The 13,122-nt window shown below is 38.6% G+C and overlaps 1 protein-coding gene across 1 annotated transcript in view; it reads left to right on the top strand.

Annotated features, from left to right (window-relative positions):
• TLN2 (talin 2) overlaps window positions 1-13,122 on the top strand; it is a 569,404-nt gene that overhangs the window by 451,639 nt on the left and 104,643 nt on the right. The window contains exon 45 of the mRNA XM_069098382.1: window positions 2,361-2,531. Coding sequence (XP_068954483.1) covers window positions 2,361-2,531 — 171 coding nt within the window. The remainder of the gene's footprint in view (window positions 1-2,360; window positions 2,532-13,122) is intronic.

Genomic DNA, 13,122 nt, shown 5'->3' with positions numbered 1-13,122 from the left:
AATTCTTACTCAACAGCTTTCTCTTAAACCTGGAGGGTTCTTAACCTAGAATCCTCAAACTTGCTTTTTAAAAATATTTTTATAATGATTTCAGTATAATTGGTTTCCATTGCAATTCTGCTTTTTATTTTATGCATTCAAAAACATTCTGAGAAGGGGATCTATGAGCTTCAACAGACTGCCAAAAAAGATTAAGAATTCCCGTCTTAATCCATTAATTACATTAATGAAATGCACTTTTAGAATGACATTTTATATAGAGTGCTTGCAATTTTTAAATTCCTCAGAGCATCTTATGGAAGTGTCTCTCTAATATATATAGGAAATACCTCATAGCTTTAGTACCCAATGTGCAAATAAAATAGCACCACCTTTTGGAAAGCAGCAATCCCTAGGCATAGAGGAACAGATTGAAAACTGACACTAGTCTTTCTAAAGCTATGTGCAAGATGACACTTTCAGGAAACCTTTTCCTAATTTGATCATCGTGATCCTAAATCAAAATATTTCTAGGTCACTGCTAGCTAATAGAGAAACCGTTCTGACTTCTAAATTTAGAGAAATATATACAGGTTTAATCTGGCTTCTGCTTGTCCAGTCTTTGCCACAGGGTCTTCCATCTACCCATCCATTCCTTCTAGTCCTCCCCTGTCTCCATAGATATACCAGACTTATTCACTACCTCTCCTGGTAAAAAGATCTTTCCGTCCACATTACATCACAGTGCCCAAGAACTATGGGCTTCTTTAGTCTAACACAGGACCTTGAGGGATTCCAAAAGCTATGCAGTTTTCTGATAACATTTCACAGTCACATCTAGTAACAGTTTCACACAGTATATTGAAAATGCAAAATTAAGACCAATATTAATGACTAAGAAACAAGAACATCACAGTTCTGAATGTTTAAAGGCACAATAGTTGTTTTGATGTTTTTCCCCTGTTAGACCTTGAGCTCCTTGAAAGCAGGAACTGTATCCCCAGCACTAACCACAGTGCCTAGAACAATCAGGGCTTAATAAATACTTAATCACTAAATCACTTTTCAAAGTTGGAAACTTACTCATATTTGTTATGGAAGAGATTTAATTATAAATACAAGAAGATATAAAATTATTTCATGTATGATGGAGCTTTATACAGATTATTTTAGTAGCATTTTCCTGGAGCTTAATTCTGTCTTATTGTTGCCAAGTTTACATTTCTTAAGGGCAGCTAGGTGGTACAGTGGTTAGAGCACCAGATCTGGAGTCAGGAAGTTCTGAGTTCAAATCAGGCCTCAGATAACTTGCTAGCTGCGTAACACTGAGAAAGTCACTTAATCCCTGTTTGCCTCGGTTCCTCTTCTATAAAATGGGGACACACTGGAGAAGGAAAAGGCAAACTACTCCATTATCTTTGCCTAGACTCATGTAGAGTTGAACACAAATGAATGACTTAAAGGAAGGTTTAGAAAACAATGCCTTTATTTAAAAAACCCAGTTTCTGGGCATGGGAGCATCAAGGAAGTAAAAGATTCATTATGCCCTCCCATTTTTGTGTAGGCTGAATGGTGAGACCAAGATTCCTCTTATTTAAAGAACAAACAAACAAAAAAAACCCTCACAAACATACAGTTTGTTGTCATGACAACACATAGGTTAGACAAAGAGGGTTCATCTTTATGGAATATTATGAAGTATCCTTCCTTTTCTTCTAGTCTCCAGGTTACAGACCTGGACCTGATAACAATTTGCTTCCTTTATTAAAGCATTAAGTGAAACCTTAGAATAGACCCAATCAATCACTGTCTCTTGGCAATTTGGTAAATAGCTTTTCATCAGCCTGAGCTAAATCCAGAGCTAAATGGCTGAAGATAATGATAAAAGATTTTTTTTTTTTGCTTTTTGTTTTTCTTTCATTTAAGCTCCATGAAAGTATCCTAGACTCTGCTAGAAAACATGACATTTGGAATGGGCACAAGGATGCAGTCTTTTGGTTCTGGCATTAAATGAAGGAATCTCATCCATCAATGATTAAGCTTTCTTTATATAGAAGATATAATTGTGCCCCCTTTTCTTTTCAATAGCCCTTAAAAGTTTCTTGTTTTCAAAATAATTGCCTCTAACATTAGACGAATTTAACTCCATACTACTGAACAAGTTTCTCTACGCTCCTATAATGGTTACAAAAAGAAGGTAGAATTCTTCAAGGCAGTCTAGAACTGTCATTCATAAATTTCAAGATGAGTTTTCAAAAGCCAAGTTGCATATCTTCCTACACAGTCATCTGATCTTTCTTTAACTTCTGTCTTTCCCTGCAAAGTATGGCTTAAGACATGCTAAATTAAATGCCTTTTTTTGTGGATGTTTTCATTGCAAGGTCACACAGCTGGCGAGTTACTTCGAACCCTTGATCTTAGCTGCAGTTGGTGTTGCATCTAAGATTCTAGATCATCAACAGCAGATGACCGTATTGGACCAGACCAAGACACTGGCAGAATCTGCTCTACAGATGTTGTATGCTGCCAAAGAAGGTGGAGGCAACCCCAAGGTATAGTCTGAAGAACCCTTCCCCCATTAAGACCTCACAGTGGGGTCATTTTGAAGTAGTCACACATTCCTGCTGTGTTAAGTATTGCCTGGAAATTTTTGGTTTTCCAAATCAGTAGATCTTTCCTTTCTTCTTTATATTTGGACAATGAACTATATGAGACAAACAAAATGTCTGTAGTATTGGCATTCTCAATATTCACCAGCGAAAGAGTGAGAAAACTACATGATGAAAACCTTTTTTGGTTGGCTTATTTTTCTTGGTTATAGCAATTCTGTATCAGCAGGCAAGCCTCTTTTGGGATGTGTGTGATTATTACAGGAATAAAAACACTATTTCTGGGCATCTGCACAGAGTACTGGGGGCCCCTTTCCATTATTTTCAAGTGAGTGATATATCTTTAGATGCATCTCTCAATTCAGACATTCACTTCAGTACAAAGTGTAATGTGGTGTAGGGTCACTGATGGTATTGACTTTTGTTATCTTCGGGACAGCAGCTTTTGTTATCTTAGGGACAGGACATGTGAAATGCTCTGGCCCATTTGCAAATGGAATATTTCTTCAGCTTGTAGTATTTTGTTGTTACATTCAGTGGTCAAGGACAGCGGTGTATCATTCTCTTTAAGAGGTAATATTTGTATTAAAATGTGTCACTAAAGAAACAGAAAATGCCTTCAGTTCATGAGGACTTGAATCCTAGAAACTGAGGTTTAAGGAGGTCCCCATCTATTCCGTGACTGGTAACAACAGGTTACATTGGATCTCAGTGCATCCTTCTATAAGCAATTTCATTGGACATAATAAAAGGATGTAAAGATTTGGTTTTGATGCTTAATAACCTAATTCTACCGAATTACTAACACACACACATGCACACACACACACACATACATATATATTTTTTTTCTTTATGAAATTTCTATGTGCAGGGTGTCCCAAAAGTCTCAGTTTAGCTTTAAGTAGCTTAAAGCTGAACTGGTGTGTGTGTGTGTGTGTGAGTGAGTGAGTGAGAGTGTGAGAGAGAGAGAGAATAGGTCTAAATATATGTTTTGATATTTTATGTGTTTACAGTCTCCTTAATTTATTCAAACATTACATGCACGATAAATTAAAAATAATATATAGTGAGTAGATACAAGAGAGAAATCAGTTGGATAAAGGAAGACATAGCGTACTTATTAAATTCATCACACCTTTTGCCCTTCCTTGTATAAGGCCCTGCACCTCACATCTCCACAGCTTCCCACCAACCTCATGCCTCTTAGAATCACTCATTTCCCTCAGAGCTCTATTCAGGGTTTACCTCCGTAAAGCATTTCCTAATCTCCCCAATTGCCAGTGCCCTAGCCCTAAAAAAATTTGCCTTATATTTATGTATTTTTCTTTATGTGCTTAATGTATCCCTAGATAGAATGTGGGTTCCTTGAGGCCTGTGACAGTTTCAATTTTACCTTGGTACCCTCCCCTCCCCCCCAGCAGAATGCCTGGCAGATAGTTGACGTTTAAATCACACTTTCTTGTTGACTGATATAATTTGTGCACATTCTCTCTGGTTGTCCCCAATGCCTGGAATGTGATTCCACCACTTTTCAGCCAGCTGATCTCCCCGGTTTCCTTTAAGTCCCACCTAAAGTCACATCTTCTACAGGAAGTCCTTCCCAACAACACCTCTTAATTCCAGTGCCTTCCCTCTGTTAATTTTTTCCTATATATCTTGCATATCACTATCATTATTATCCAGTATATCACTGTCATTAGATTGTAAATTTTTTGAGGACAGGGACTTTTGCCTCTTTTAGTATCCCCAGAATTTAGCACAATGCCTGGCACCTAGTAGACACTGAATAAATATTTATTGAATGAATATTGTCCTTAGAGGCTGTAACTAGCTACAGGTCATTCATATTTTTAGTGGTGGAGCCTAGACTAAGACCCAAGACTTCTGACCATAGTAAGCACTTAATAAATACTTGCTGATTGATTGATTGACTGACCTCTCAGTCTGTCCTGTGGAAGAGGTACTGTGCCTCTTGTGCTTTGTCCCAAAAATAAGAACTAGGAATAACTCATTGAAATTGCACAAAGGCAAATACAGACTTGATATGAAGAAAAGCTTCCTAACAGATCCATCTAAGAGTTGAATGGCCTGCCTCAGGACATTGTGAGTTTCCTGGAGGCCTCTAAATAGAAGCTGGATGATCACTTGTACATTATGTTGTAGCTGGAATTGTTTTTCATGTTCAGGTCAGACTCTTTGGCCATTCTGGTCTCCTTCTAACTCTGAAATTCGGAAAGTCTGACATAAGAACACAAGGTGAGGTGGGTGATACAGGTCCAGTTATCATGGAAATAAAAAGCAAAGGGCACATCTTCAAGGTGTGGCTGAGAAAGATTCCTCATCACACGCCTCTTGGATTATATGTGTATTTCAAACCTCAGATGAAGAAAAGGAACAGGAAGTACAGCATGGGAAAGGGAAAACCTTCTATTTTTCTGTCAGGATCATCAAGCTGTGGTGTCTGGTAAGGTGCTGATCTAGACGAAGTTAGAGCTGAAATGTGGATTTGGCAGTTAACTGGATTACTAATAATATATATAATAGATAGGTGAACTCTCTGCAGTTGTCACACTCACAGGGAAACAGGCTGGTTCAAATACTACCATCTAAGAATGAAGACCATGGTTTGTTCTAAAGCATAGCATTACTAACCCTTTTACCAAATGAATGTGTTCATTTACAAATCAGAAATTATATAAGATAGTGCTCCTGATAGCTCAGTTTGATAAGGATTTGATCAACTCGAATACAACAAAGTCCTAATACCTAAGTTGTGGTAAGCAAAGTCCCAAGGGACATTAGCAAGGTATTATCTACAAAAGAGGAGAAAAGAGGGGGAAAGAAAAGAAAAAGAAAGTGGAAGTTTATCTTAAAAGAAGGGGAAAAGGAGAAAGAAATAATGTGGGGTGTGATATATTTTATTACATCTTATAATTTTTAAAATTCAGTCCAATAGTTTGGTCTCCATAACCCATTTGGGACATAAATAGGAGACACAGAATCCATATTTTTATAGATGAAAATGACTTTGATGAGAATGAGGTTGACTTTATCAATCAGTCCATCAATAAACATTTATATAAGTACCTACTATACACGAAGCACTGTTCTAAATGCTGTTATGTTTATATATGTGTCAGTATTAAATTTTTTAAGTTTTTTTTGTTTCTTTTTTCTCACAAAATAAAATTTGAAAATATGTGTATATGCATTTGTACACACATACATATAGTGATTAATATATTGTAGCAGCAAGCACCCCAGTGTCCCCAGGGTGCCTGCTCACACAGGTTCTTGGATCTGCTTTGTTAAAGGAAAGCAACTCGAAATGGGTTAACAAGCTTACTTTCATCAGTCAGACATATATCGTTTACCTTGTTCAGGAGAAAAGGTCAGCACCCTGAACCTCAAAGTATACAGGCATAATTATCAAGACAGAAACATCAAGTAGACAGATTTCCAAACTGTCCAACCATTACATCCATACCCAGTCAACATCTGGGTTTCCACATTCTGGGTTTTTCAAAGCCGGGGGTACTCTCAACAATGGCTTCCCAGAATTCAGATCAAATCACAGAATACTTCTCAAAGTGAGTCCCAAAACAAAGCTACACATCAGGGCTTATATAGCCTTCTCCTGGCTCAGAGAATGTAACAACCTTATTGACTCACTGGCCAATCAAGAAGCATCTACTGAAAAACAAGCCTCCCACCCCAGGCTTCAGGTGCACATTAGCCTAGGGGCAGGGAAGATCTTTAAAATTTACATTCTTATTACATTGTATCTACTGAAAAACAAGCCTCCCACCCCAGGCTTCAGGTGCACATTAGCCTAGGGGCAGGGAAGATCTTCAAAATTTACATTCTTATTACATATATACACCTATATATGTGCACATGCATATATGCACGTGTACTATGTGCACACATATCTGTGTATGTATATATGCATGTAAAGGTAGGGAATAGGAAGGCATGTACTACAAAACACCAAAATTGTCTGATAAGTTAATTTCTGATTATAAATGCATAGGCTGTATCAGTATTAAATTTTTTGATTGACCCTTTTCTTTTTATTACTAAAAACATGAAAGTGACTTGTCCAGCATGACACAGGGAAGTCATGACAGAATGAAGACCCAAACCAGGATGTTGTGATTTCTAGCTTCTCAATGCTACCAGCCTTCCTTATTTTATGCTATGGGCTTCTTCCTACAGGACTAGAACACAAGTATTTGTTTCCTTTCTGGAAGGAACCATTCCATCAAGCAAATCTGACTAGATTTCTAATATGTGGTTTTTTACTGAGTTTTCATTTATATAGAGAAAATCTCACAGCTGGAAATATATGTCTCTAGAACTCTATGTTTGGTAATGAAATTTTCAGTTTTAGAAATAAGAACTAAAGGCTGAGTGAAATATTTCTCAACTCACCTTTGATTTCTGAAATGCTCAAAAATAATCTGGTTGGTAAATGAAAGATAATGCTACCTTTCCTTCAGTTCCTATCCTTTCTCCACCTTGAAGCAGACCAGTTTTGTAAACCTGATAAGTATATGTCACTGCTGGGTTATAGCACTCTGACCTCTGGCCACAGCTCCATCTCTATGGTGATACGGGCCAAGGAACCCTTACAGCATGTGTTTTTTTCCTCCACCTTTACCTCAAACTTTTGAAACAAGTGAAAAATGTCTAAATAACAGAGAACAACACTGGTGAAAGAAATGACCAAAAAGAAAAGATAAATTTTTAGAATTCCTAATGTTGGAAGGAACTTCATAGGTCCCATCCCGAAGGTCAGTCCTACTTCCCACTTCCTTGTAGGAGTCCCTGCTATAGTATCCTAATTATAGAATGCATTTATATGATACTTTAAGGAATACAAAGTACATTCTCCACAATAATCCGTGAAGGCACATGATACAATTGTCTCCATTTTACATAAGAGGAAACTGGGGACCAGAGAATTAAAAAGATTTGCCTAATCACACAGCTAGAAAGTAGAGGGGGCAAAAACCTAAATTCTCCTGATTCCATCTCTAGCCTGCTTTCTACTCTTCCCCTCATAAAGTGAAGAATTAACTCTGGTTTTAAGAGCATGTGGTGATTGGTTGGCAAGAGTCCCAGAGACACAGTCAGGGCAAGTTGAGGTCCCTGGTTTCTCATGTTGCCAGAATTCTAGGGCCATCAGCATCCTTGTTCACACTGTTGTGACACTGACCACTGAGTTCAATCCTCACCTGACTAGGGGCTTCTAAGACTTCAGGAAATGAAACCAACAGTAATTAAACAGTGCAGAGTTAGAAACTTATTGAACAGCAGGATAGGGATCAGATCCCTAGCCTCTGCCTGAATACCACTATGGACTAAATTTCACTAGATTATAAATGGTTTAATCACATATCCAAGGTCTACTGCAACCTTTTTAGTCATTTTTGACTCTTTGTGACCCCATTGAAAGTTTTCTTGGCAAAGATACTGCAGTGGTTTGCCATTTCCTTTTCCAGTTTATTTTATAGACGAGGAAACTGAGGCAGTCAAGGTGAAGTGACTTGCCCAGGGTCACACAGCTAGTAAATGTCTGAGGCCAGATTTGAACTTAGAAACATGAGTCTTCCTGACTCCGGGCCCAGCCACCTACCACCTCATTACCTTTCTATCCTTATTTCACAGTTTTCCCCTCCGCTCCAACCCAGCTTGACTATTGTGTCTAGAATTTTCCTTCTTATCCATGCCTTTGGTGGGCCTTGTCCCTACACTTAGATCACCTTTAAGTACAACCCTTCCTCTTTGGGTCTCCTGACCTTCCTTGGCCCACCTCTACCTATTGAAATTCTGTTCATTGGGCAAGACCAACTTCATTTCCTCATTGCTTTTATTGTCCTCTCTACCAGCCTCCTCAGGCAAAAATAATCTTTCTTTGGGCATAGTATTAGTCTTCATGCCTCACTTATGCTTTTGGCATAGTCTGCATTATGGGTATTATATTACTTGTGGATTATATCCCTCCTGATAGATCATGAGATCCATGAGGACTGGGACTTGGCTTTAATTTTATTTTTATTCCCTCTAGCTTCTAGTATATTGCTTTCCCTAGAGCAAGTGTCCAATAAATTGATATTGAATAAGTGCTTCATAAGGCAGCCTGCTTCATTTGATAAACAGCTCTAGTTTTTAGAGACTTTCAAAAAATTGCACTGAAATCTGCCTCCTTGAAATGTCTTCCTGTTTGCTGTGCCCTAGGGCTAACCCTGCCCAGCTGTACCAGTTACAGTACTAAAGAGAAACCAATATGCTTCATTTACCTTTAAAGTATAATTTGGTCTACAAATTGAACAGAATTTTAATGTTTTTTACTTTGTGCAGTGGAAAGCAATAACAAGGAAACTTATTTAATGTTAATTGAGCACCTACTATTCATTAATTCATTCATAGAAAGTATATTAAAGACTAGTCTTATGGAAAATATCAGTGTACTAGTCACTGAGAGTGGAAGGAAGAGGATGCTGAATTTGGAGAGAAAGTGCTCCTTGCTCTCATAGAGTTTACAGTCTAATAGTGGAAGATAATGCAAACATAACTGTAAGACAATGTCACTTGATATATGCATTAGAGTCTTTCAAAAGAAGATGCTTTGTAAGGTCAGTAGGGGAAAGCTTTTGCTAATGGCAAGATTAGGAAAAGGGTTAGGGAGGTGACATTTGAATTAGTCTTTAAAGACTACTAAAGGAGTAGACAACAGAGAGATTATTCCATTCATGGGAGGGAAGAATGAAATGTAGGGCTTGTTTGGGGAGCAGAGTGTAGTCTGATTTTGCTAGATACACATTGGTCAATACAGGGAAAAGAGTAATAAGATTCGAAATGCATGGTGACAACAAACTGGATGTCAGCACCCTGGCCAGGGGCAAGGGGAGACAGGATCCTGAGTCAAGTCAGCATTGTTCAAAGGTCAGCATTGAACAAAATGCAACTGCTGCTTTCTGCTACCATTATGGATGTGCACAATTACATATTAGTGGAGATTTCAGGATAAGTGTTAGTAGAATGCACCATCAATAGTTATAGGCAATTGTAACTTTTATAAGTGCCTTTTGAAGGTGGATATGGGGTTTGACTGTACTGGGGATATGTCACAGCCACCCCACCCCCCAGAAGAGTTACTCTTTGGAAGGTATTTGGGGTGGGAGGGTGTATATGTCTGTTTTCCTTCCTCCTTGGTATCTTATTATTAAGAGGATTTCTGTGATAGAGCCTTCCAACAAGACCCTAGGGCTTTTCTGTGGTGGGACACAGCCATTTGAGCTTCTATCCCAAGAGGGAAGGGGGCTGAGGGACTAAGAGGATTTAATGCCCTGAATGTAATAGTATTATTAGCATAACAAATTATACTTTTACTCCTCTACCACATTAGACAATGTAGGCATATATGGTACATGGTTTAAAGGAGTAGTTGCCCAAGCTACCTACTAGGGATTACTTCTGGGGAAGTATTGAAGTAAGATGGGCTCATCCATGTTGCCATCCTGACACCTCTCTCTGCAAAGGCTGGACTGCAAGTAGCAATACTCCTGATTTTGTTTGAACACGTGTCAAAGAGTCATTCAGCTTCAGGAGACTATGAGAGCAAACCTTGGCTTTCCCGGACTGGTGTAAATTAGCTACAAAGACAAAGCCTTGCTTCTTTGAAGTAGATCAGACCGTCATCATCATCATCATCACAAGTGGTGACATTTATGTAGCACTTTAATATTTGCAAAGCACTTTGTATAAGTTATATATTTGGATCCTCACAACAATCCTGTGAAGTAGGTGTTATTATTCTTATTTTACAGATGGGGAGACTGAGGCTTGGAAAGGTGAAGTGACTTAACTGGTCATACAACTAGTATCTGAGATGGGATATGAACTTGGGTCTATCCTGACTCCGAAGTACCAGTGGGTAGCCTACCTGCCACATAGAGGTGTAGTCTTTTAAGATAAAGAAAATGGGAGGAGACCCTTTCAGTTAGATAGTTCCCCTTATGAAAGAGGATAACCCTCTGATGGGAGATGGTAGTTGTTTAAGATCAGTTCTTTGCAGAGTTCAAAACCTTTGAGAAGTATGCCTACAATGCTAGGATTACAAAGGGTCTGGGTGCTCATTATCTGTGAGTTTGGGCAGTTATGGATGATTCTAGGTTGAAAGAAGCCCTCCTGATAAATATTAGGAGAACCATAGAATCCTTGAATTAGATCTTGTAGAGGGTCCTTAGAGGTTATCTAGTCTAACCCCTCATGTTATAAAAGAGGAAACTAAGAGGTTCAGAGAAGTTGTGACTTGCCCAAGGTCACAAAGGTGGATTTGAACCTGTCCTCTAGTTCCAAAACTAAGGTAGTTAGAAAAAACTTGAACATAGAAATGGATGAGCAATTAATAGCTTATTTGGTCCCTACAGACTTGGTTGGAGTTATAGATCTTACTTTAGCTCTGAGATCAACTGGACAAGAGGAGAAGAAGGGTAGCCTTAGGTACAGAGATTTAGGGAAGAGGCAGTTAGGGAACAAAAAAGAAAGCAAGTGGGGGATTTTAGGAAGATGACAGAGTAGGTCAGAAAATCCAAGCTCTCCAGATTTCCTCCACAAACAAGACAAAATAGATCCTCAGGGTGAACATAGTACAGCAAAAAATAAACAAGAGTTGGGACAGAGCAGTGGTCCTCCAGGGACAACTGGAGAAGACCCAAGGAAAGACCCCAGGGATGCAGGTTCAGCCTGAGTGAAGTGCAAATGTTTCCAGGCTATCTCCCTTAAACAACAAAAAACAAACCCTGGGGGCAGCTGGGTTGGGAGGTAGCCTCTGCCACAGGAATTCTCATATCATGAAATGGGGGGAGGGGAGTGGTCAGACATCCAAGCAGGGCAAGGTTGAAGGACACTCTGAACCAGGCCTAGCTGTGTTTCCAAGATTCGGTCCTGGAGCTGAAGGCAAGAAGGAACCAGGACACATCCAATGAGTGCAGCAGCAGTGGAGCACGTGCTGCTGGCTGTTGGCACTTACAGGAGAGATGAGTTCCTGGTTTTGTTTCCAGGCCAGAGGGGAGAACTGAAGGTTACAGCAGCTGGAGGGTCCTCAGAGAGCAAGAGCATTTTCAGCATAGTGTGCCTGGGGGTCCTAGCTGTGGCTTGGAGGGAGAAAGGAGTCCTGAGGTTGGATCCTGGAGAAAGCCCAGAAAATGACAGTAAGAAGAACCTGAGGGCAGAGGTACTATCCTACACACCTCAGGACTAGAAGGGATTATAAATAACAAGCTGCTAGAAATTTAAAAATAAATAAAAACGAGTAAGCAAAGGAGAAAGAATCCAACCTTAGACAGCTACTGTGGAAATTGAGGGGACCTGGGTTTGTTTTCAGAGGAGGATACTGAAGCAAAACAAACAAAAAAAGCCTCTCCTACCCCAGAGAGTAATGTCAGCCACTCACGTGCCCAAGGAAAGCTCTTGGAAGAACTTTAAAAATCAAATTAGTGAGATTGAGGAAAAATTAGGAATAAAATAAGCATAATCCAAGAAAACAAAAAAAAATTATGAAAAGAAAGTCAACCAACTGGAAAAGAGATCCAGAGTCTTAAGGGAGAAAACAACTCCTTGTAAATTAAAATTGAGCAAGGGGGAGCAAATGGCATTATAAGATACCCAAAAATAATAAAACAAAATTAAAAGAATGAAAAAAATAGAAGAGAATGTCAAATATCTCATAAGAAAAACAGCTGATCTGGAGAACACATCAAGAAGAGAAAACATAAGAATTATTAGACTACCTGAAAGCTATGATAAAAAAAAAAAAAAGAATCTTGATACAGTATCACAAGAAATGACCAAAGAAAGTTGTCCTGAAGTTTTAGGGAAAGAGGGTAAAGTAGAAATAGAAAAGAAATCCATTGATCACTACCTGAAAGAGATCCTAGGATGAAAACCTACAGGAATATCATAGTCAAATTTCAAAACCCCGAGGATAAGGAGGAAATATTACAAGCAACAAGGGGGAGGGGGGTGGGGGGGAATCCAAATACTGCAGAGCCACAGTTAGAATTACACGAGGCCTAACAGTTGCTACACTAAAAGACCACAGGTCTTGAAACATATATATATATATAAAATCAAAGAGCAAAAGAACTGGGGTTGCAGCAAAAAATAACTTATCCAGCAAAGTTAAGTGTAATTCTGAACAGAAAAAAAAAAATATATGTGGATATTCAGTTAATTGACAGACTTTTGGATTCTTGTTGCAAAAGGACCAGAACTTAATGGAAATTTTGACATGTAGGCTCTAGGAAAAACAGAAGATAAACATCAAGGAGCAATTACAAATGATTCAAAAAGGTGAAACTGTTTCCTTTTTATACACAGAAATGTAAATTGTACTCTTACAATGGTCATTACTAATTGAGTAGTTTGAAAGAAGGTTTGGAGATGAACTGAGTGTGATGTGGTAAATCTAAAAGGCAAATTTGTCTAGGAAAAGGTAAAAAAGAGCAATTATCTCATACAC

Source organism: Petaurus breviceps, unplaced genomic scaffold, assembly GCF_028583685.1.
Source record: "Petaurus breviceps papuanus isolate PSGF00001 unplaced genomic scaffold, PetGlider_PUasm1.0 37, whole genome shotgun sequence".
Classification (NCBI taxonomy): Eukaryota; Metazoa; Chordata; class Mammalia; order Diprotodontia; family Petauridae; genus Petaurus; species Petaurus breviceps.
This window is presented reverse-complemented; position numbering and strand designations above follow the sequence as displayed.